The sequence below is a fragment of the Tupaia chinensis genome, unplaced genomic scaffold (genome assembly GCF_000334495.1).
Source record: "Tupaia chinensis unplaced genomic scaffold, TupChi_1.0 Scaffold140845_1, whole genome shotgun sequence".
NCBI classification, from domain to species: domain Eukaryota; kingdom Metazoa; phylum Chordata; class Mammalia; order Scandentia; family Tupaiidae; genus Tupaia; species Tupaia belangeri.
The window spans coordinates 1,025,701-1,046,749 of record NW_006200713.1 but is presented as its reverse complement, the minus strand read 5'-3'; the positions used below and the strand labels follow the sequence as shown (position 1 = coordinate 1,046,749).

Here is a 21,049-nt window from a genome sequence, read left to right as displayed (position 1 = left end):
TGGATCAGGGATTGCGATTTAGCCATCCCCTCCCCCCCCCGGGGGTGATTTCTCGCTTTATGACTCTCTGTCTCTGTCTTTCTGGTGAGCGCACGCACCCTATAGCAAAAATCTCTCAAAAAAAATAAACAAATAAAAATAAAAAACAAAACTCTCTCAAAAAAAAAAAAACCCACAAAAATATTGGCGGACTATCAGGGGGTGAGAAATGAATGATATACCAACAGGGTAGAAGTATAGAAACTATGTTAAGAACAGAAACAGAAAGGAAGAAAATTTATAGTTTGCTAAGTAGGGTACTTCTTCTGTAAATGGTAATGTGATTTGTTTTATAGATCATAATGTCACCACAGATCCCCAAACTACAACAGTATCACTTTAAAATAAAAGAAAGTGGGATTAAAATTAACAGTGGAAAACCTATGACAATAGCACTGGTAATAAAATGAACAGAAAGAGAAAGATGACTACCAGGTTAGAACATGTCTGCTGAGAAGACAAGGTATCTTCTCCTACTGAGGTCTAGACGGAATTAAAAATTAGACTAAATATTGCCTGAGCTTACTTACACTGTCTGAGAATCATGGATAATGGGCCAGCAGATGGCGTAGAAGTTATGTGGCCAGCCACAGTTTCAGTCCCGGAACAGGTGGTTTTAAACTCCCTGCAGACGTGCATGCGTGTGTACCCAAGATTCCAGGAGAACGAATTGTGGCATGGCCATTCCCCACAAGGGATGATTTCTCACTTTCCCTCTCACTGTCATTCTCTCTCTCTCTCTTTCTCTGGTAAGTGCACATACCCTAAGGCAAATAAATAAATAACCTCTAAAAAAAAAAATCATGGATAGTTGGGAGCTGAAAAACCAGTAGGGATAATATTGTGCAGCCTTCCATTTTACACATGGGAAACTGAGATCCAGAGAGGGAAACATGCCAAACACACACACTCTGATGCCACTCGAGTTTTTCCTCCTTTCTACTCTTAATGTCTTTCTCATTATCAATTCAGTAGTCTTTCAAAAAGGCTGACCAAGATCTTAGGAGACAGTTGTTCTCTAATTATTTTAAAATGATAACCACAATTATCAAATTACATTTAACTCCCAGGGTAATAATTAAAGCATCACTTGAACTTTGATGGGTCGGACCAATGGACCTTAGCAAACATAAGCTACTAAATGCTAATCCTACGCAGTCAACCTACTGGGCAGTTGTTGTGGAGTTCCCTGCTCCCCGATGTCCAACGTCCAATGGAGTTCTTGGCTTCCAATACTTGGAAAATGAAGACTTCATGTCACAGTTGTATCCTGGCAATGGCTTAATAATTATATAGTCAACTGTCATGAAAAAAAGGAGAAGGTATAAAGATGAATAAAAGGGCCATTATGAGTGCAATTACATTTAAATATACCTTAAACCAACTTATCAATACCTATCAAACAAAAAATCAAGTCAAAACTGATTCGATGTAAAACGCCTAGAAAACTTTAACAGATATGCTCCTTACGTTGTTACTGTATTAGTAATCTAAAGCAAATTATTAAACTTTACCATTCTCAGACAGTCCATTTCAAACAAAGTAAAATTTTAATTTAACCTTCGCTTACTTGAAATGAGCCCGCTGCTTCTCCAAACTTACCTCTCACTTTGCCTATCGTCTTCCGGGAATTCCTGCTCATGATGGGAAGAGTAAGGATTCCAGCGCTTTTCCCACTCTCTGCGATGGTGGATGACAGGAGACATGCTGTGCCCACGTGCCCGGGAAGGGTATCGCCTTGAACTACGTGTTCACTGAGATCTTCCTGGAAAAATACAGTTTAGAAATTCCAAATTAGTAAACTTCAGTATTTTCAGTTTAAAGGTCAAAAAACTTCCTTAAAATCAACTCAGTCTATGGAGGAAACCTGATAAGAAATATAATCAAACCTATGTCCAGCTTTTTAAATAATAAATAATACATTTCCTTTTAAAATATAAATTAATTCTACTGATTTCTACTGCTGATCTTCTCATTTGTATTAGGTAAATTCACTGCATGGCTAAAAATTTCTAAGCATTTTTTACACTGAAAGTCTAAGACTTTAGTCTGTAGACTATAGTAAATTTTTAACATATACTATATTCTCTAAAAAATGTGTCTACATAGATGGTATACAGAAATAGTTAAGTCTCTATGAAACCAAATTGTCACAGATCTTAGTGTTTAGGTTAAGATCTATTAACTTTTTTGGGAGAGGTTTTTGCCATAGGGCGTGTGCAATCACCATAAAGACAGAGAGAGACAGAGAGACAGAAAGCGAAAAAATCACCCCCCAGAGGGGATGGCCATGCTGCAATCCCTTCTTCTCTGTTCTCCTCTCGGGATCTTGGGCACGCACGCACATGCACTTGGCTTGAGTTTAAGCCATGGGTCTGGGACTCAAACCGTGGTCCACTACATGGGAGTCCAGCGATGTAACCATTACACTATCTGCTGGCCCCAAGATCTTACATTTTTAAGAAATGTAACATTAGAAGAAATACTTTCGAAGTCCAAATAACTCACCCTTTGTCTAAAGGATGTCTAAACTCATTATCAAATTAAACAATTGATTATAATAATTTGTATTATATGTGACAAGTTTCACTAGTAGGTTTAAATTCACCCTGAATTCTATTGTTCTCAAGAAACTGGCTAGGTGGTGCTTCTCAAGGGATGGTCCCTACCCTTAAAGACTTAACCTCTATCCTAGTGGAAATGGGAGTGGAAGCGGCCAAAAATCTTGAGGCTCCAGTCACTATGGAGGTAGGCACACAGCAGTAATGGGAGTGCACGCTGCAATAGTGGAGGTACGTGTTTTTGTTTTTTAAAGAATTACTGACTTATGGGACCAGCAGTTAGCATAATGGTTATGTCGCTGGCCTCCCATGTAGCCAACCGCGGTTCAAGTCCCAGACCCAGTGGCTTAAACTCATGCCAGGTGTGTGTGCATGTGTGCCCAAGATCCTGAGAGGAGAATGGAGGAGAAGGGATTGTGACGTGGCCATCCCCCCAGGGAGTGATTTCTCGCTTTCTATCTCTGTCTTTCTCTGTCTTTCTGGAAAGCGCACGTGCTCTATAGCAAAAACAAAACAAAACAAAAACCTCTCAAAAAAAAAAAAAAAAAAGGAAAAAAAATATTGATTTAATTTTATTTATTATTATGATTATTAATTTGCTATAGGGTACTGTGCTCACCAGAGATAGAGAGTGAGAAAGTGCAAAAGCAAGCCACCAGGTCCTGGATTTGAACTGCTGTCGGCCACATGGGAGTACACTACCTTCACCACCACGCCACATGCTGGCACTGGGAGGTACAAGTGTTTTTGGGAAGCATATGAATAGACAGTGAGCTAGTGCACTCCAGCACTAGCTAGACTGTATCACAAATAGCTCTGTAAAATTAGTAGCATACATTCTGAACAACCTGGTATAAGTTACTGTAACTATTTTATTACTTTTTTTATAATATTAGATACAGTTGCAATCTAAATCCACTGTTACAAAGAATCCTCATAACAATGTGCCTCAATAAAAGCTAAACTTCTTAAAGGAAAAGATTCAATCAGGGCCAACAGGTAGCAGGGTGATTGAGGTGAGAGGATTCCACACGGCCAACAACACAGTTTGAATCCTGAACTCAGCAGTTTAAGGGGCATGCTGGTGTGTGTACCCACAATCTCAAAAGGAGAAATTGAGAAGGGACTGTGGCATGACCATTCCCCGCAGGGGATGCATCTTCACTGGCCCCACCTCAACACCTTTCTGGCAAGCGTATGTAACCTTTGCCAAATTAAAAACAAAAAAACCAATCATGCTAGTATGCCAGGTTGCCCATCAATAGATACTCAGCCTGCCTAGCCTTCCATTCCAGTCTCCTTTGACTCAATTCAGCTATATTTAGACTGTTTAAGGCATACAGGCAGCAAGACATCTGGACTTGATTAAAACACCAACTCCTCTGAAATACGCTTGATTATATCCTTAATAGTACTTAAGCCTGTCAACTTCAAGTTCTTTAAGCCTGCTAAACCACACAGGTAAGCAAACATCTAAAATGTATGAATCGTGCCACCAGGTGGCATGGTGGTTAAGGTGCTGGATCCCACATGATCAACTCCATGGGTTGGATCCCAGACCAGTGGCCTGAGAACATGCTGGGTGTGTGTGAATGTCCAAAATCCCATGAAAAGAATGGAGAAGAGACTGCTGCGTGGCCACCCCTCTGGGGATGATTTCTCACTTCCCTCTCTATTGTCATGTCTCTGGAGAGTCCACACAACCCCTCTGGGGAATGATTTCTCACTTCCCTCTCTATTGTCGTGTCTCTGGAGAGTCCACACACCCTAAGGCAAAAAATCTAACAACAAAAAAAAGTTGTATGAATCATTTATGCAAATTAGACAAAAATAAAAATAACCTCATGCCTGTATTTCCAAAGTGCTACTCAAATGAAAGAAAAAATTAAGACACTGAAGAAACTAAAAGGGGGGTCCTAAAGCAACAAGAAAATGTTCAATCCAAACTTCATGTTTTTGTAATAAAATCCCACAATTTTTTGCTTAGATCCGAACATCTTCACTGAAACAATGACTCACCTCAAAAAAATCGAAGATGAGTTCCAGGTTGTCAGGCTCCATGGTCTGTATGCTATATTCTGTCCAACGATCAGGCTGTAAGCCATACCCACACTCGGGCTGCGAATGCCTGCATTTGAACTCATTGTCACTTATTAAGGAGATCTCTAAGCTGTTGGACATTTTGTGAAGAACAGTGGGAGATACCCTGTCATCATCGTCTTCCTCCAGACCCTCCAATGTCAGCTTTACTCTACATGATAGAAAAATAATGAAATGCAGTTAAGTGGCACAGATTGAGGTGAGAGGATTCCACACGGCCAACAACACAGTTTGAATCCTGAACTCAGCAGTTTAAGGGGCATGCTGGTGTGTGTACCCACAATCTCAAAAGGAGAAATTGAGAAGGGACTGTGGCATGACCATTCCCCGCAGGGGATGCATCTTCACTGGCCCCACCTCAACACCTTTCTGGCAAGCGTATGTAACCTTTGCCAAATTAAAAACAAAAAAACCAATCATGCTAGTATGCCAGGTTGCCCATCAATAGATACTCAGCCTGCCTAGCCTTCCATTCCAGTCTCCTTTGACTCAATTCAGCTATATTTAGACTGTTTAAGGCATACAGGCAGCAAGACATCTGGACTTGATTAAAACACCAACTCCTCTGAAATACGCTTGATTATATCCTTAATAGTACTTAAGCCTGTCAACTTCAAGTTCTTTAAGCCTGCTAAACCACACAGGTAAGCAAACATCTAAAATGTATGAATCGTGCCACCAGGTGGCATGGTGGTTAAGGTGCTGGATCCCACATGATCAACTCCATGGGTTGGATCCCAGACCAGTGGCCTGAGAACATGCTGGGTGTGTGTGAATGTCCAAAATCCCATGAAAAGAATGGAGAAGAGACTGCTGCGTGGCCACCCCTCTGGGGAATGATTTCTCACTTCCCTCTCTATTGTCGTGTCTCTGGAGAGTCCACACACCCTAAGGCAAAAAATCTAACAACAAAAAAAAGTTGTATGAATCATTTATGCAAATTAGACAAAAATAAAAATAACCTCATGCCTGTATTTCCAAAGTGCTACTCAAATGAAAGAAAAAATTAAGACACTGAAGAAACTAAAAGGGGGGTCCTAAAGCAACAAGAAAATGTTCAATCCAAACTTCATGTTTTTGTAATAAAATCCCACAATTTTTTGCTTAGATCCGAACATCTTCACTGAAACAATGACTCACCTCAAAAAAATCGAAGATGAGTTCCAGGTTGTCAGGCTCCATGGTCTGTATGCTATATTCTGTCCAACGATCAGGCTGTAAGCCATACCCACACTCGGGCTGCGAATGCCTGCATTTGAACTCATTGTCACTTATTAAGGAGATCTCTAAGCTGTTGGACATTTTGTGAAGAACAGTGGGAGATACCCTGTCATCATCGTCTTCCTCCAGACCCTCCAATGTCAGCTTTACTCTACATGATAGAAAAATAATGAAATGCAGTTAAGTGGCACAGAAAAAAAACCCATAAAAATATCATCGAAATTCTAAATAAGAAAGTGCTCCTTGAATATGTCAAATCTTTGAACAATAAAAATAATGTATTATACACAACATACATAATTCACAAACTACAGCTTAAGGCATGAGGTTTATTATAGAAAAAACTGATGTTTATATCTACATGTGCTTCTCCCCCCCCAAGAATGATTTATTAAATTCCACGTGCTATTACTATTTTTAATTTGACCAAAGAGAGAAAGAAAGGGAAAGTGAGAAAACAAGCTGCCAGGTCGGGGACTCAGACAGTGGTCAGTCATGTGGGAGTCTAGTGCCTTAATCACCATGTCACCTGCCCGACCCCTACATGTGCTTATACAAAGGATAATGAGATAAATAAATGCCCCCTGGGTCTACTAAGGTTGATTTAGTTCATCCTTTGGGTTTTCATTTATAAATCTAAAGAGGCTTACTATTATTCCATTACAACTGACTATCTCAACTTTTTAGTCTTCAAACAATGAGAAATCCTTTTGAGAGGTTACACAAATGTATATATAACAAACATAAAATTGAACCACATGCTGTCAGTATACATTAAAAGACTATTATGGCTGGGGACCAGCCCGTTAGAGTAATGGTTATATCACTGGACTCCCACGTAGTCGACCGTGGTTCGAGTCCCGGTGGCTTAAAACTCATGCCGGGTGTGTGTGTGTGTGTGCCCAAGATCCTGAGAGGAGAATGGAGGAGAAAAGATTGTGGCGTGGCCATCCCCCCTGGGGGGTGATTTCTTGCTTTCTCTCTCTCTGTCTGGCGAGCATACGTGTCCTATAGCAAAAACCTCTCAAAAAAAAAAAACAAAAAAAAAAACCACACTATTATGGTTGAAAGTTTAAATTGAGGGGCCATCAGGTGGCATAGTGGTTATAGTGCTTAAGGCATTTAACTCCCACCAAGAAGGCCAACCGTGGTTCGAGTCTTGGACCTTGCAGCTTGAAATTCACACTGGGCATGTGTGCATGTGTGCCTGTGTGCCTGTGTGCCCCAAATCCCAAAAGGAGAATGAAGGAGAAGGGACTGTGGCGTGGTCATCACCCCTGGAGAAAGGAGATTCTCGTTTTTCTCTGTCTCTGTCTCTCCAGTAAGTACATGCACCCTCGGGTGAAAATCTCCAAAAAGAAAAAAAAAAAAAAAAAAAGATAGTTTAAATGGAAGATTTTTCCCTTTTTCTCTACCACAGTGAAAGCCCAGGTACTTGGTGAAAAGTACTTTACTAAGAAAAAAAAAATTAAGATATTTATTTGTATGTATATAAGAACTGTTTGTGTATATGTACCTATTCAGTACATTTATATACTTTTAGTAATACTTAATATACTTTTTCTATGAAACACATGAACCAATCGTCTAAAGCTGTTAAAGGCTTCACGGAAATGAAAACAAAGACCAGTTACCCAAGCCATAGGGCCAGAGACTAGTCTACTCCCAATGAGAAGCATTTGCACAGAGCACTTGTAATGCCCCAAAGTAAATTTGATTCTGAAATATTTCTTGCACTGATTGAAATGTATACAGATTAAGAGACATTAATACTAGCCATGTAGGGAGCAATGTTACTGTAAAGAGTAACAATTGAAGTGTAAAAATGTTTCAGTCTAGATTTAAATAAGACCCTGATTTATAATATAAATAATGGAACTGTATCAATGGGACATGTTTATTCTGTATGTCCTGCTGCTTCTTGCCACTGAGGCTTGTTTTACAGCCACATAATTCTGAGGACTCCGGTCAGTGGTCTGTTCCGTGACCCCAGTATAAAATAAAAAGTAGCATTTAAATAACCCAAAATAAAAATGGTCATCTCTTATAAGAAACCAAGCTCTTGTGAATGGTTCTGGATAGGCAATTCTGTTGGTGAGTCTGAAAAAACATTCTCTCTGGATGTATGAACAGGGGCCATGAATGAATAGGCAAGAGAGAGATAGAAGATCTAAAAGGAAAAAAAAAGTTCAAAGGGAAGGACTCTAGAAAAGAACTGGTTCATTTCATTATGTTAAAGGCTTTCTTCAAATAGTTATCTAAATGTTACAGTCTACCATAAAGAGATACTGTCGTGCTTTCCACTTACTGGCAGAGTAAACCATGAAGAGAAATGTTTGTTTAAAACTTGGTGGGGACCAGCAGTTAGCACAATGGCTATGGCGCTGGACTCCCATGTAGTCAACCGTGGTTTGAGTCCCAGACCCGGTGGCTTAAAACTCACGCCGGGCTCGTGTGCATGCATGCCCAAGATCCCAAGAGGAGAATGGAGAAGGGATTGCGGCATGGCCAACCCCCCTGGAGGGTGATTTCTCGCTTTCTGTCTCTATGTTTCTGTCTGTCTGGCGAGCACACGTGCCCTCTCCAAAAAAAAAACAAAAACCTTGGTGATGTGGGACCAGCAGATGGTATAATGTTTTAAGCTGCTGAACTCCCATGTAGTCAACTGTGGGTTGAGGCTCAGACCCAACGGCTTAAAACTCCCGCAAGTCACATATGAGTGAGTGACCAAAATCCCAAGAGAAGAATAGAGAAGGGACTGTGGTGTGGCTATCCCTCCTGGGGGATGATTTCTTGCTTTCTGTCTCTCCTGCCAGCACATGCACCCTATAGCAAAAATCTCTCTTAAGACAAAACTTGGTGGTGAGGAGATGTGTGTCCAGTGTTTTATTTAAAATGTATTTGAAAATGTTGCTAATGTCCTTGCAGATGAATATTCTCCTATCCAAGGAAGGCTTAGTCTACCTACTAATATAAATCAGAGGAAAAAATGATGGTTAAAACAAATACCAATTTCTAGCTATGCACTATTATTTCAACAGGAATTATGTCATTTAATTTGTAGAGTCCAACTAAGTGTGATTATAAGAATATTCTAATTTAAGCTTAAGGAACCATAATTATATACACTCAAGTTGATTTCTACATAAACAAGAATGGCATAGGACCCAGTATTCATCTGAATTCCAATAAGATGCCCAACTATGAATTATCTGTCAGTTTCTTAACTGCAGTTAAAAAAAAAAAAATCCCTCTAATAAGCCTACCAAACAGAACTTTATCTTCAACTACTGTACTACTATCTGCATTTCAAAGTCTTATTCCTCTAGTAAAGCAAATTATAGCTATAACAATTTATATGTGGGACCAGCAGTTGGCATAATGACTATGTTGCTGGATTCCCATGTAGTCAACCACGGTTTGAGTCCCGGACCTGGTGGCTTAAACTCACACCAGGCGCATGTGTGTGTGTGCCCAAGATCCTGAGAGGAGAATGGAGGAGAAGGGATTATGGCATGGCCATCCCCCCGGGGAATGATTTCTCACTTTCTGTCTCTCTGTCTCTGTCTTTCTGGCGAGCACATGTGCCTTATAGCCAAAACCTTTCCAAAAAAAAAAAAAAAATTATTTGCTTCTTTTAAAAATAACACTTAAGTAAAATATTCAGTTACACAGAACTAACTACTTAGAGAACCTCTGAGGTCAATTGGGTTTGGAGATCAACAGTGTGGTCCAACTACCTTGGTTTTTCAGAGGCAAAGTAGAGGTCTAGACAGCCTAAGGCAAAGAGACCACAAATACTGAACCTTCTACTCACTGTCCGGTGGTCAGGTGTGAAGGATTAGGGAGTGCACTGCCCTTTCCCTTCCCCATGACTAAGATGTGTGATTACTATATTTAAGCAGTTATGCTAAAACATTTATTGATTTACAAACTGTATTATTATTATTAGTCTTATTATCACGATGTATTATCAATTATGTCAGTTACTAAAAATGGCCCTTTCAACCTAGCCCTGACATTTTGTCCGAAAAGCTGCATAACATATTAAGACTTGTCAATCCCAAAGTCACAAAAACTCAAATGATAGGGTTGCCTGGGTATATTCAAGTGTACCTTTGAATAAGGTATATACAATGATATTGCAAAAAAAAAAAAAAAAGTTATTTACTAGTTATCCATTTATGCAAAGCTTGACTTTATCTCTACAACTGATACAGGCTTAAAAGAAACTAATCTGGAATTGCACTGCAACATTACGCTATCTTTCTCCATGGAAAATTTTCATTTTCGGGACCAGCAGTTAGCATAACGGCTGTGTCACTGGAATCTCATGGAGTCGACCGTGGTTTAAGTCCCAGACCCGGTGGCTTAAACTTACACCTGTGATGTGTGTGTGAGTGTGCCCAAGATCCCAAGAGGAGAATGGAAAAGGGGTTGTGGCATGGCCATCCTCCCCCGGTGGGTGATTTCTTGCTGTCTCTCTATCTTTCTGGCGAGCACATGTGTCCTATAGCAAAAACCCTAAAAACAAAACAAAACAAAAACACTTCAAGTCCCAGTAAATTTGAAAACACTGAAGATCCTTTTTTTCTGTTTGTGTCATTTTCCCCTCATTTAGCACAAAATAATTCCCATTACCTCAGTTTTAAAACAAACTATTGCTACATTAGCAAGTTTTAAGTGATAGAAAGTTCAAAACTACATAAGCTTAGTAAGCACTTATTTATATAAAAATAAATGTTTCTGGGACCAGCAGATGGCATAATGGCTCCATTGCTGGACTCCCATGTAGTCAACCACAGTTCGAGTTCCAGACCCAGTGGCTTAAACTCACACCAGGTACATGTAAGTATGTGCCCAAGATCTCAAGAGGAGATTGGAGGAGAAGGGATTGCGGCATGGACATGCCCCCTGGGGGGTGATTTCTCACTTTCTGTCCCTGTCTCTGTCTTTCTGGAGAGCGCACGCACCCTATAGCAAAAAGCTCTCGAAAATAAATAAATAAATGTTTCTGGTTCCAAATTCAGAGATTAGCACTAACAAATGTTTGTGTGACACTGGCAATTAGAGGGGAGAAAGCAATTCACTATTAAAAATCCTATACTTCGGGGAACCAGCAGTTAGCGTAATGGCTATGTCACTGGACTCCCACGTAGTCAACCGCGGTTCGTGTCCTGGACCCGGTGGCTTAAAACTCACGCCGGGCACGTGTGCGTGCATGCCCAAGATCCCGAGAGGAGAATGGAGGAGAAGGGATTGAGGCGTGGCCATCCCCCCTGGGGGGTGATTTCTCGCTTTCTGTCTCTATGTCTCTGTCTGTCTGGCGAGTGCACACACCCTATGGTGAAAATCTCTCCAAAAAAAAAAAAAAAACTATACTTCTATGCCAAAATATGACATTACTCATTAGTATGCTATGTTCTTGGTTTATACACTTAAAAAGCTAAAACCAAATGGCTCAGAAATTTACAGCATTAGTAAACAGAAATGGCCTATGGGACCAGTGGTGCAGTGAAGAAATGCAATGCTCTGAGGCAATCTCACAGAGAGGTTCCCAGTTCAAGTCTGGAGCCCTCCCGAGCACAGCAGGCATGCCTGTGTCCACAGTCCAGGGCCGGCTTGGGCCCCGTTGTATCACAGAGAACCTGCTGGGGATGCTGCCCCTCTCTGTGTCATTAAATAAATAAACTTTATAAATAAATAAATAAATGGCCTAATAACGAATATACCCGGTCATACCTAAATCTAGACTTTTTTAACTTTTTCTTAGTTATTGAGACAGGAGGCTTTTCAGAATAATGCAAACGCAATCTTATTTCAGTCTGACACGTCAGCCATCCAGAATCCAGAGTTTCAACACCATCTGGCAGAATAAATACGAAGAGTAGTTATATGGTTTTAGAAACAACCCAGTAAGTGCAATACATATTAACAATGGTACTTCACATTCTGATTTTAAATCACTGAGATTACATAATACTGGTACTTTTCTCCTCAAAGCAAACACACAGGTAGCCTCCAGTTTATTATTTAAAAAGATCTTTCATATGAAGTAGGGGGAAGAAAGTTAAGTGAATATTAATAATCAACTATGCTTTAGCATAAGTAAACAGCAATATTCTCATTGAATCCATTACTGAAGTAATATAGATCTTTTTGGAAAGAGCACGAGTTCCAAGGTGGTGTCTACCCCAGCAATGGTCCCACTGGGGGTCCTGTTACACTCCCACCGAGTCATACACATTTAGCTACAACTACTTATGCCATTAATGCTGGAGACAGGTGATAGGAGAAGGCAAGAAAACAATTGTGGGTCAACTCTATATTCTCACATTTATATACTGTGCCAGAAATAAATTGTGTTATTGTAGTAGCATCATGTTAGTTTAATTTAAAGTTATCTACTAACATAGGTTAAAAAATTTAGTAAGGACCAGAAAAGCTGTCAACTGTTTTAGACCTAAGCCTTTTCATCAACCAGGCTTAAATACAATAAACAAAGAAAAACAGAAAATTTCTTTCCTTAGGTCTAACTTAAGAACCTTTAGTAATAGCCAGATCTGGCCCAGCCTCAGAGGCACGGGTGGTGCACTGCACTACCATGCTGGAAGCCAGTGGCCAACCACAGGTTAGGATCTCCAGCTGGGCAGACCTGAGCCATGCCAGATGCACATGCATGCACCCCAAATCCTGATGAGCTGGAGAGCTGGAGAGAAGGGAGCACAGTGTGACAAGATCCTGTTGACGGTGCTCTTCTCTCTTTTTCCCTTTCTCTCACACATGGAAGGAAAAAAAAAACTGTATTTAAAGAACTGTCATATTTTAAATACTATTTTCAGAAATGGACAAATTAAAAAAAATGGCTTTCTATCTTGAAGGTATATAAAGCTGAGTTCAGGATGATAATAATGAAAAAAATGAGAAAATGTTTATATTTTATGATCATAAACAGAAATTAACACAAAGAGAGGGACATAATGCCATGCATTATAGCTGAAAAAATGAGAAAACCACTCTTCCATAAAAAAAAAAGCCTCTCCAAAATATGAAGTATAAATATTATCTTTTGTATCTAATAAAGAGACTAAGACTCTAACACTGAACACTAAAGCTACTCAGGTATTTTAGACTAGATCCTGATGGAACATACACAATTTCAAACAAAATTAATGAAAATAAGTTAAATTTCTACCCAAATATGGGCAAGGTATGTACATTTCCGATGTGAATGAACATATGCACACAGTAAAACCACAATCATAACACTCAGGCCCTGTTCTTTCCTGCGCTTGACACGAAAACAAACTGGTTATCAGCAATTTATCTCCAGTTCAGCGTCAGCAGAAGCACACATTCCGCCCACCCCCTTTCCACCTCTTACTCCTATTGCACAGTACCTAAAATGAGAACGCAATACAGAAAATGATCCTGAAACACAGAGAATTCAGTCATTTAAGAAAATTTGAATTCTCAGGAATACAGCATTTACTGAAGCAGAAAAAGGTACATAAATGCATATAAATAAGATTTCTACATATTCTGCTATAAATTAATTTTCAAAATCCACCCAGAATTATTAGAACATTCTGGTTAGTCTACATTTTACTGTAAATGCATATACAAACACACGCAAAAATGCATACACTTAGCCTAAGAGTAACACTTCACACTTTATAAATAGTTATAGTCACGAGTGTCATTTCCAAACAGGAGCAATATTAAGGAGATGGTATATATTAATCATTATGTATACTACTTTTAAACTAATTATATAAACTCACATACCTGAGATCACTGATCCAATAAAAGTCAAAAACATAAATTTGTATAGTGTAAGGATAAGTTATTGGGTCATCACAAAAGTCATGAGACATTTTTGCATAGAAAAATACATCATCTGATGACCCAATGGAAACTACTTATTATTTTACAGAATATTTATTTCTTGGGTATAGTCTCTATTTTTAAAAATCTTACTCTATTCTACTTCCTTGTGCTATATATTTCCACTGAAATGTGAGGTAACATCTTAATTACATCAGTAAACATTTTCAAAAATCAGTCTCACTTACTGTGGATTCCAAATTGTCCATCATCAATAACAATTTCACTTTCTAGAATTCAATGAAAATAGAATACTTAGTTAAAATTCATGATGTACATAAAATGAGCAAATAAAAATATTATTCATCTTAAGCATTGCTTAAAATATTAACTGTACAACTTAAAAGCAGCCCCAAGTGAATAAGCATATTTATTGTAGCCCTCAATAAAGAATTACTTTTAAGGAGGCTAGTAAACAGCAGTAGTTCTGAAGGACTTTGGTGACTATTCAAGACATTATAAGGAAGAGAAAGAAAACTCCTCAGAGAGGTGTTGGAGAGGCACCGGGATAAACTTCTACATCCTGCCCCGCCACCACCCATGGATGAGACTAACTGGTTGCTGGACAGTTTGGCACAATTAAAATGCTTATTCTTAGGTAGTACATAGTCTAAATTCATCTAAACATATTCTCCTCAAATCCAACTATCCTCTACAGCCAGCTAAAAGCTTTACAAGCAGCATAAACTTACCTGTGCATAAAGAGCTGCAAGGAACTACCAAAATGAGAAAAAGCACTAGCACATCCCCTCGCCTTACAGAATGTCAACTAAATGAGAAAAGCTGTAAAGCCCCACCCTTATAAGTCAAATACTAATCATCTCCCCTGCCTATTTCCCTTCCCAGTTTAATTTAAACACAACTCCAAAATATGTATTAAAATAAATGTGATAGTTCTAACCAAGATTCTCTGGTAGATTTCACACAGCTTTTAAGTTTAAAAGTTTTATTTCCCCAAAGCATAAAATAAATTTCTTTCTAAAAGAACAGAAACAAAATCATTCCACTTCTCACAATAATGTTTAAATATAAGATGCTTCAAAATACAAACTTTTTAAAATGTTTAATACCTAATAAGTTCCAACCTCAGTATGGGACCATTATAATTCTAAGTACGCTATCATAAAAATTCTAAACACGCTATCAAAAAATGTATTAAAACAAAAAAGAAAATCCAATAAAGAGGATGGAATGAGAGATCTGTTAAAACAATGGTGTCCTTGCTACAGGGTAAAGCAGAAACTCCCACTACTTTCTAATCTCAGACAGTAAAGCAAGCCAGGTATTAATATCTTTCTATTTTAACTTTACCTAGAAATGAAAAGCTTCATTCCTCAGCACTGAGTCAATTTACAGATGATTACAGGTGGGTAATTTAATATATGTGAAAGGAACTTCCAATTCTATATTCGGTATGAAAAAGAGAATTGCCATTTCAGGCACCAGAAAAGTGAGTATTTAAAAAGAAAAAAAAATTCTTTCACTGTCAGCTCTAGGATAGCCAGCAGGAAATTAAAGTAAACTAGGAAGAATACATTTCTATACAAAAAGAAATCTGAATTCATTCTTACAAGTTTTACTCAAGTATTTACTAGCAAAAAAAAAAAAACAGATTAAATAGAATAACATTATATTCCTTTTACTAGTCAAAGTTAAAAATTTTAAAGTCTTCATTTTAGATGGTCAGTCAAGAAGAATGTTGTCAATTTTCAGACTACTCCAAGTGAAAATAGTTATAATAAATTAACCCAAGAAAATAAAAAATAATTAAGCAAGCATTTATAATAATGTTTATAAAGAAAGGCAATTAAGAACTACATAGTTTTGAAAGATCCATAAAAAAATGCTAAGTGAAATTTATAGTCCTGACAATGCATTGACTTTAAACTTTAAGATAAAAATGTATTAAATCCCACTAAGCCATTGTGCAGCATATTCGTAACGTTATGCGTATGCCTCAGACAGATGCAGTTAATGCCCATACCTAAAGGGGTTATTGATCGTGGCTGTAGATGAGTCTCCCACTTGTGAACTATGACTTGACATGGACCACCGATAGTCTGCAATTTAAAAGTTAAACGTCTGCAATAATTTCTTATATCTTATTTTCTACCCATGATTCCATTAGATGTTTGTGGCCTAAGTCTTACACTAAATAGAAGGCCAAGAGATTCGTCTTGTTAATTATCAATATTAGATGACAAAAATCAGGAATGTACCAGGTCACAAAACATGATGAAATGCTGGAAGAAAATGAAAGTGAGGCAGTAATCAAAGAAAAATGAGAAGAACTGGCACACAAAACTGACTTAAATCCATTCCTAAATCTGCCTACAATACTCAATTTTTTCAAAGAAATTTTAATGTTTAATTGATATTAAAATTCTGTTGTAAGTAAACACCAAACATACTGTGGTGTGTCAGCAGTCAATGAGGTATTATGAGATAAAGCATCCACCTCCTATTCTATTTCAGGAAGTCTCCCATTGTCCCCAGAAAGCCTGAACAAGTCTACACGAATGGAACAAGTACTTCCAGATCAGTGATCAGTTACTCGAAGAACTAAAGGTGTAACAAGTTCTTCATTATATTTATTTAAGAAAAGTGGGAAACAAGACCACAACCAGACTTCTCACAGCATAGTAACCAATGTTGCTAAAGAGCTCAGGAAATCCTAAAAGGAAGGACACATGGACAGATAAGTCTGAAAAATAAGTGGCAGAAGGTGAGCTAACATTCACTTTCGTTCTTGTACTTGAGAGTTTATAAATTCATAGTGTGACGATTCCTAATGTTCTCTTTTGCTATCAGGTACCCTTACCACAAATGAGAATAAAGCTATGTGCACTGTGAATAGGGTATAGAAGTAATTCTAAAACGAGAATGAACTGTCACCAAAGATTCCCTGGTATGTCTGAAAGATTGAGGTTTAAAAGCATTCTAGAGCCAGCCAGTGGCATGGTGATTAGGCTACCTGGACTCCACATGACTGACTGCATGGTTCAAATCTTGGACCCAGAAGTTTGAAAAACACATTGGCTACACGTGTGAGCATACAGAAATCCCCAAGGGAGGGAGAAACAGAGAAGGGACTCCTGCAGTATGACCATCCTCTTACTCTTTCTTTGCCCTTCTCTGGGGGAGTACACACACCCTCTGGTAAACAAAAAATAATAATAATAAAAAGGCATTCTGAGACGAGCAGATGGTTTAACAGTTAAGTCGCTGAACTCCCACATAGTTGACCACAGTTTGAGTCCCGGATCTGGCAACTTTGAGACCTATGCCGAGTGCACGCATGTATGTGTGTGCATGCATGGCCAAGACCCTGAGAGGAGAACGGAGGAAAAGGGATTGTAGTGTGGCCATCCCCCTGAGGGGTGATTTCTCGCTTTTTTTCTCACTGACAAACCCATGTGCCCTATAGCAAAAATCTCTCTCCCTCCCCCAAAAAAAAAAAAAAAGATATTCTAATTATCCTTTAATTGAAAAAAAAAGAGCTCAACTAACTCAAATTATATGTCAAAATGAAAAGCTTAAACACACATTTTAAAAGCAAATTTTCAAAGTATAGCTTTATAAGTTAGTTTAACTTTTCTGAAGAAATCAGAGAAGCAAAAAGAAAATTTAAAAATCAGCCATCAAAAAGTAATCAATCACTATTAACAATTTCACGTCCTTTTCTAGGGACAGATGAAAAATACTTCTAAAAAGCCTGGGATATATTGCTTTTCTAAATACAGCATACATCTTTAGATGGCATTAAACACTCTCCTATACATCTTACAGGATTTTAATACTGACTATGCTTTATTTAAATTAATGTGCCAAATGATAAATACCAGATTAGGTACTTTATGAATTAAACACAAAAGCTCATTCTGTCACTTAAAATAATCAGGTGAAGTCCCTTTTTAAAATTTGGCAACTTTTGGGACCAGCAGATGGTGTAATGGCTATGGCGCTGGACTCCCATGTAGTCAACATGGTACAAGTCCTGGACCCAGAGGCTTAAACTCAAGCTGGGCACGTGTGCGTGCATGCACAAGATCTCGAGAAGAGAATGGAGGAGGAGGGACTGCAGTGTGTCCATCCCCTCTACGGGGTGATGTCTCATTTTCTGTCTCTGTCTCTCTAGTGAGCACACGCACCCTGCAGCAAAAACCTCTCCAAAAAAAAAAAAAAGAAAGGAAAAGAAAAAAAAAATTGACAACTTGAAATTTAAAAACAAAAACAGCATTAGATACTCATTCAAATCATTTGAATACCTTCTTGCTATAAAGGTTTACTTACGAACTGGTCAACTGGGTACGTTTTTGTTTAAATTGTAATATTAAACTGCTCATCTTAATATATGGTGAATTTCATTTCCATTATACTAAAAAGAAGATACATTTAATCCTACATCTATCTGCTACATGTTTTGTTTGTTTTTACTGCAATTTATTCCTGATAAACGTTTTCAAACATCAAACTTCCTAATGCTCAAAAGAAATATACACAATAACTGGGAACAATGTCTCTTAGCAATCAACATTAAGTAGCCAGAAAAAAACGAACCTGTTCCCTTCTACTCTTCCCATTGCCCATGTCCCCAACTAATCCCTTTACCTCCAAATACCCTGTTCTCTGCAAAGATGGTTTGGATCTATATTCTTATAAAAATATCTGATCAAAAGTGGATTAAAAACAATGGCATGGATATCATCTTAAATGTTGACAAGACGTACAGAGTGGGCAGAGAAGAGGAAAGGGTTATTTTTCTGTGTTTTAATTTGGTTGTCAGGAAAATTTTATCAAGTGTTATCTGTAATGTTGACATTAGTTGTGTAAAAATAATCCTTTGGATTAAATCTTTGATAGGGAACTTAATTTAGTAGAAATGTTAGCATCTCCACTATCACCTATTTTAGTAACACATTACCCACAGCATAGACAACCTAGAGTTGAATAGTGTATGCAGGAGTCTGAAAGGCCGATCAACAGATGACTTAAAATCCTGTGTGCTGGTATTCACACTACAAGCTCATGTTGGTTGGTACATAAAGTGTTACAGTGTTGGGAAAAAGGAACTTAGTTTTAAAATACACTTAAGTTCCAAAACTGTTAGGACTACTGTATTAAACTTCAGAAAGTAATCATCATTACTGAAGTTCTTTCTAATTAAGGGGGGAAATGTTAAGTCTTGAGAATTGGGAAATTTAGAATCTCAGTGATAATGCCAAAACATGCTTCTTTCTAATAACACTAGCTGTACTACCTCATTCTTCAAGACCTTAGAGCACAGACTCATTCTGCAAAAAGAGGCCACAATTTTAAGCTTTTTTGGAGTAAAGTGGAAAGTGGATCTTTAAAGAAAAAGCTAACAATATCAGTCCAAAGAACTATTCTATTAACAGTACTGGTAAAGGTATTCACAATTTAGCATACAAAAAATATGAACTGCAGAAATGTTTTTAAATATGTATATTAACAAAAATATTTTTTAAAAGTTTCATTAAAAAGTCCTAATCATTGTTTTCCTTTTTTCAAGAATTATTTTATTTAACTTTATTGATTTATTGATTTATTTTAATATGACCAGAGAGGGACAGAGAGCGAGAAAGTGAGAAAGTAAGCTGCCAGATCTGGGACTTGAACCATGGTCAGCCATATGGGAGTCTAGCACCGTTAACCACCACACCACAAGCCAGCCCCAATGACTGCTTTCTTAAGCCATTACTGACATCATTCAGATACATCAAAATTATCCACAACATATAGACTTTTTTTGGGGGGGGGTGTTCCTATAGGGCGCAAAACCATTGTACAAAATGTCAACCTTCTCTGAAAATGCGCTCGCCAGAAAGACAGAAAACAAGAAATGACCCCCCCTCTCGGGGATGGCCACACCACAATCCTCTCTTCTCCATTCTCCTCTCGGGATCTTGGGTATGCACGCACACACGCCTGGCGTGGTCTAGGACTTGAACCATGGTCAACTACATAGCCGTTACACCATCTGCTGATCCCAAGACTGGGGTTTTGTTTTGCTTAATTTAACAAACCAATAGCACAGCTCATCCCGGTCAAGTAATATAATATCTCTGCTTGAAGATACCATAAACTAACTTTTTTTAAAAAAATCAACTGTTTTCTTTACACAATTTTGAAAAAAAAAAAAAAAACTACATATAAAAGTGGGGCTGAGCAATTTTTATCTATGATGTCATTAAAAAGGCCAAACCTACAGTTATTTAAAAATTACTATCTGGGGGACCAGTAGATGGCATGGTGGTTATGTTGTTGGACTCCCACATGGCTCACCATGGTGTGAGTCCAAAACCTGGTGGTTTGAAAATCATGCCAGGCATGTGTACATGCACCCCCATGATCCCATGAGAATGGAGAAGGGACTGTGGCATGGCCACTCCCTCTTGGGGGTGATTTCTCATCTTCCTTTTCACTGTCTGTCTCTCTTTCCAGTGAGCGCGTGCGTTCTATGTAAAAATCCCCACCTCCTCCCCAAATTATTATTTTTAATAAAATCGTTTTTTTTTTTAAATGGCCACCTGGTCATGATTGAAGCAAAGGAAGCCAGGGCAATGGATATCTCTAAGATGGTGCAGATCCCAGGTTAATAGCTGAAAGTATTTAGCATCAGATGTTTACCGTATTATGAAAGCATTATACAAAATGACAACCTTCTCTGAAAATGAAAACTTATCTGCCTATCACAGATGATTCTTTTGTTAAAGACTCTGAACAAAAATCAAGGAGATTAAGATAAAAATAAGAGAGCCTATAATGAATCTAACAGTGAGTGAATATCAGGAACTATAAAAGTTAAAAATGTTGATATATTATGAAAAAATAAAGCTCTATTCTTATAAAAAAAATGAAGGAAAATTTCCAAGAATATAATTAAAAATTGGCTAATATTTTACTATGAAGAAATATCCCTAATTCCAGCCACAAGCAAAAAGGGGATGGACATGGATTTAAAAACATTTAAATTACATGCTAAGTCACACCGCACTTCTGTGTGGACAGCTGTGGTTATGCTGTAGTAACGCAATGCTCTGTGTAACTGAGGCCGTATGAGAAGATCCCAGGTTGGTGCTCCAAGGTCTCCCTATACATACCAGGTATGTGCACATGCCCCAGTCCACTGATTCAGCCATCCATCCCTCCTCCCCTCCCGCCCAAAATAAATGAACTTTGTAAAAAGAAAAAAAAAAAAAAAAAAAAAAAAAAAAAAC

General features: G+C 38.1%; 1 protein-coding gene across 2 annotated transcripts in view; it reads right to left on the bottom strand.

The window, feature by feature from the left end:
• The window catches only part of GPCPD1 (glycerophosphocholine phosphodiesterase 1), a 65,736-nt gene that overhangs the window by 27,010 nt on the left and 17,677 nt on the right, over nucleotides 1–21,049 (bottom strand). Inside the window, exons 5-10 of one of the 2 annotated variants that reach the window (XM_006162832.3) lie at nucleotides 15,793–15,868; nucleotides 13,997–14,038; nucleotides 11,664–11,787; nucleotides 5,841–6,072; nucleotides 1,642–1,804; nucleotides 1,207–1,339 (exon numbers count right to left, since the gene is read on the bottom strand). In XM_006162832.3, coding sequence (XP_006162894.2) covers nucleotides 1,207–1,339; nucleotides 1,642–1,804; nucleotides 5,841–6,072; nucleotides 11,664–11,787; nucleotides 13,997–14,038; nucleotides 15,793–15,868 — 770 coding nt within the window. Of the gene's footprint in view, nucleotides 1–1,206; nucleotides 1,340–1,641; nucleotides 1,805–4,619; nucleotides 4,852–5,840; nucleotides 6,073–11,663; nucleotides 11,788–13,996; nucleotides 14,039–15,792; nucleotides 15,869–21,049 lie in introns of those variants that run through there. The other variant, XM_014581854.2, reaches the window with a different exon arrangement.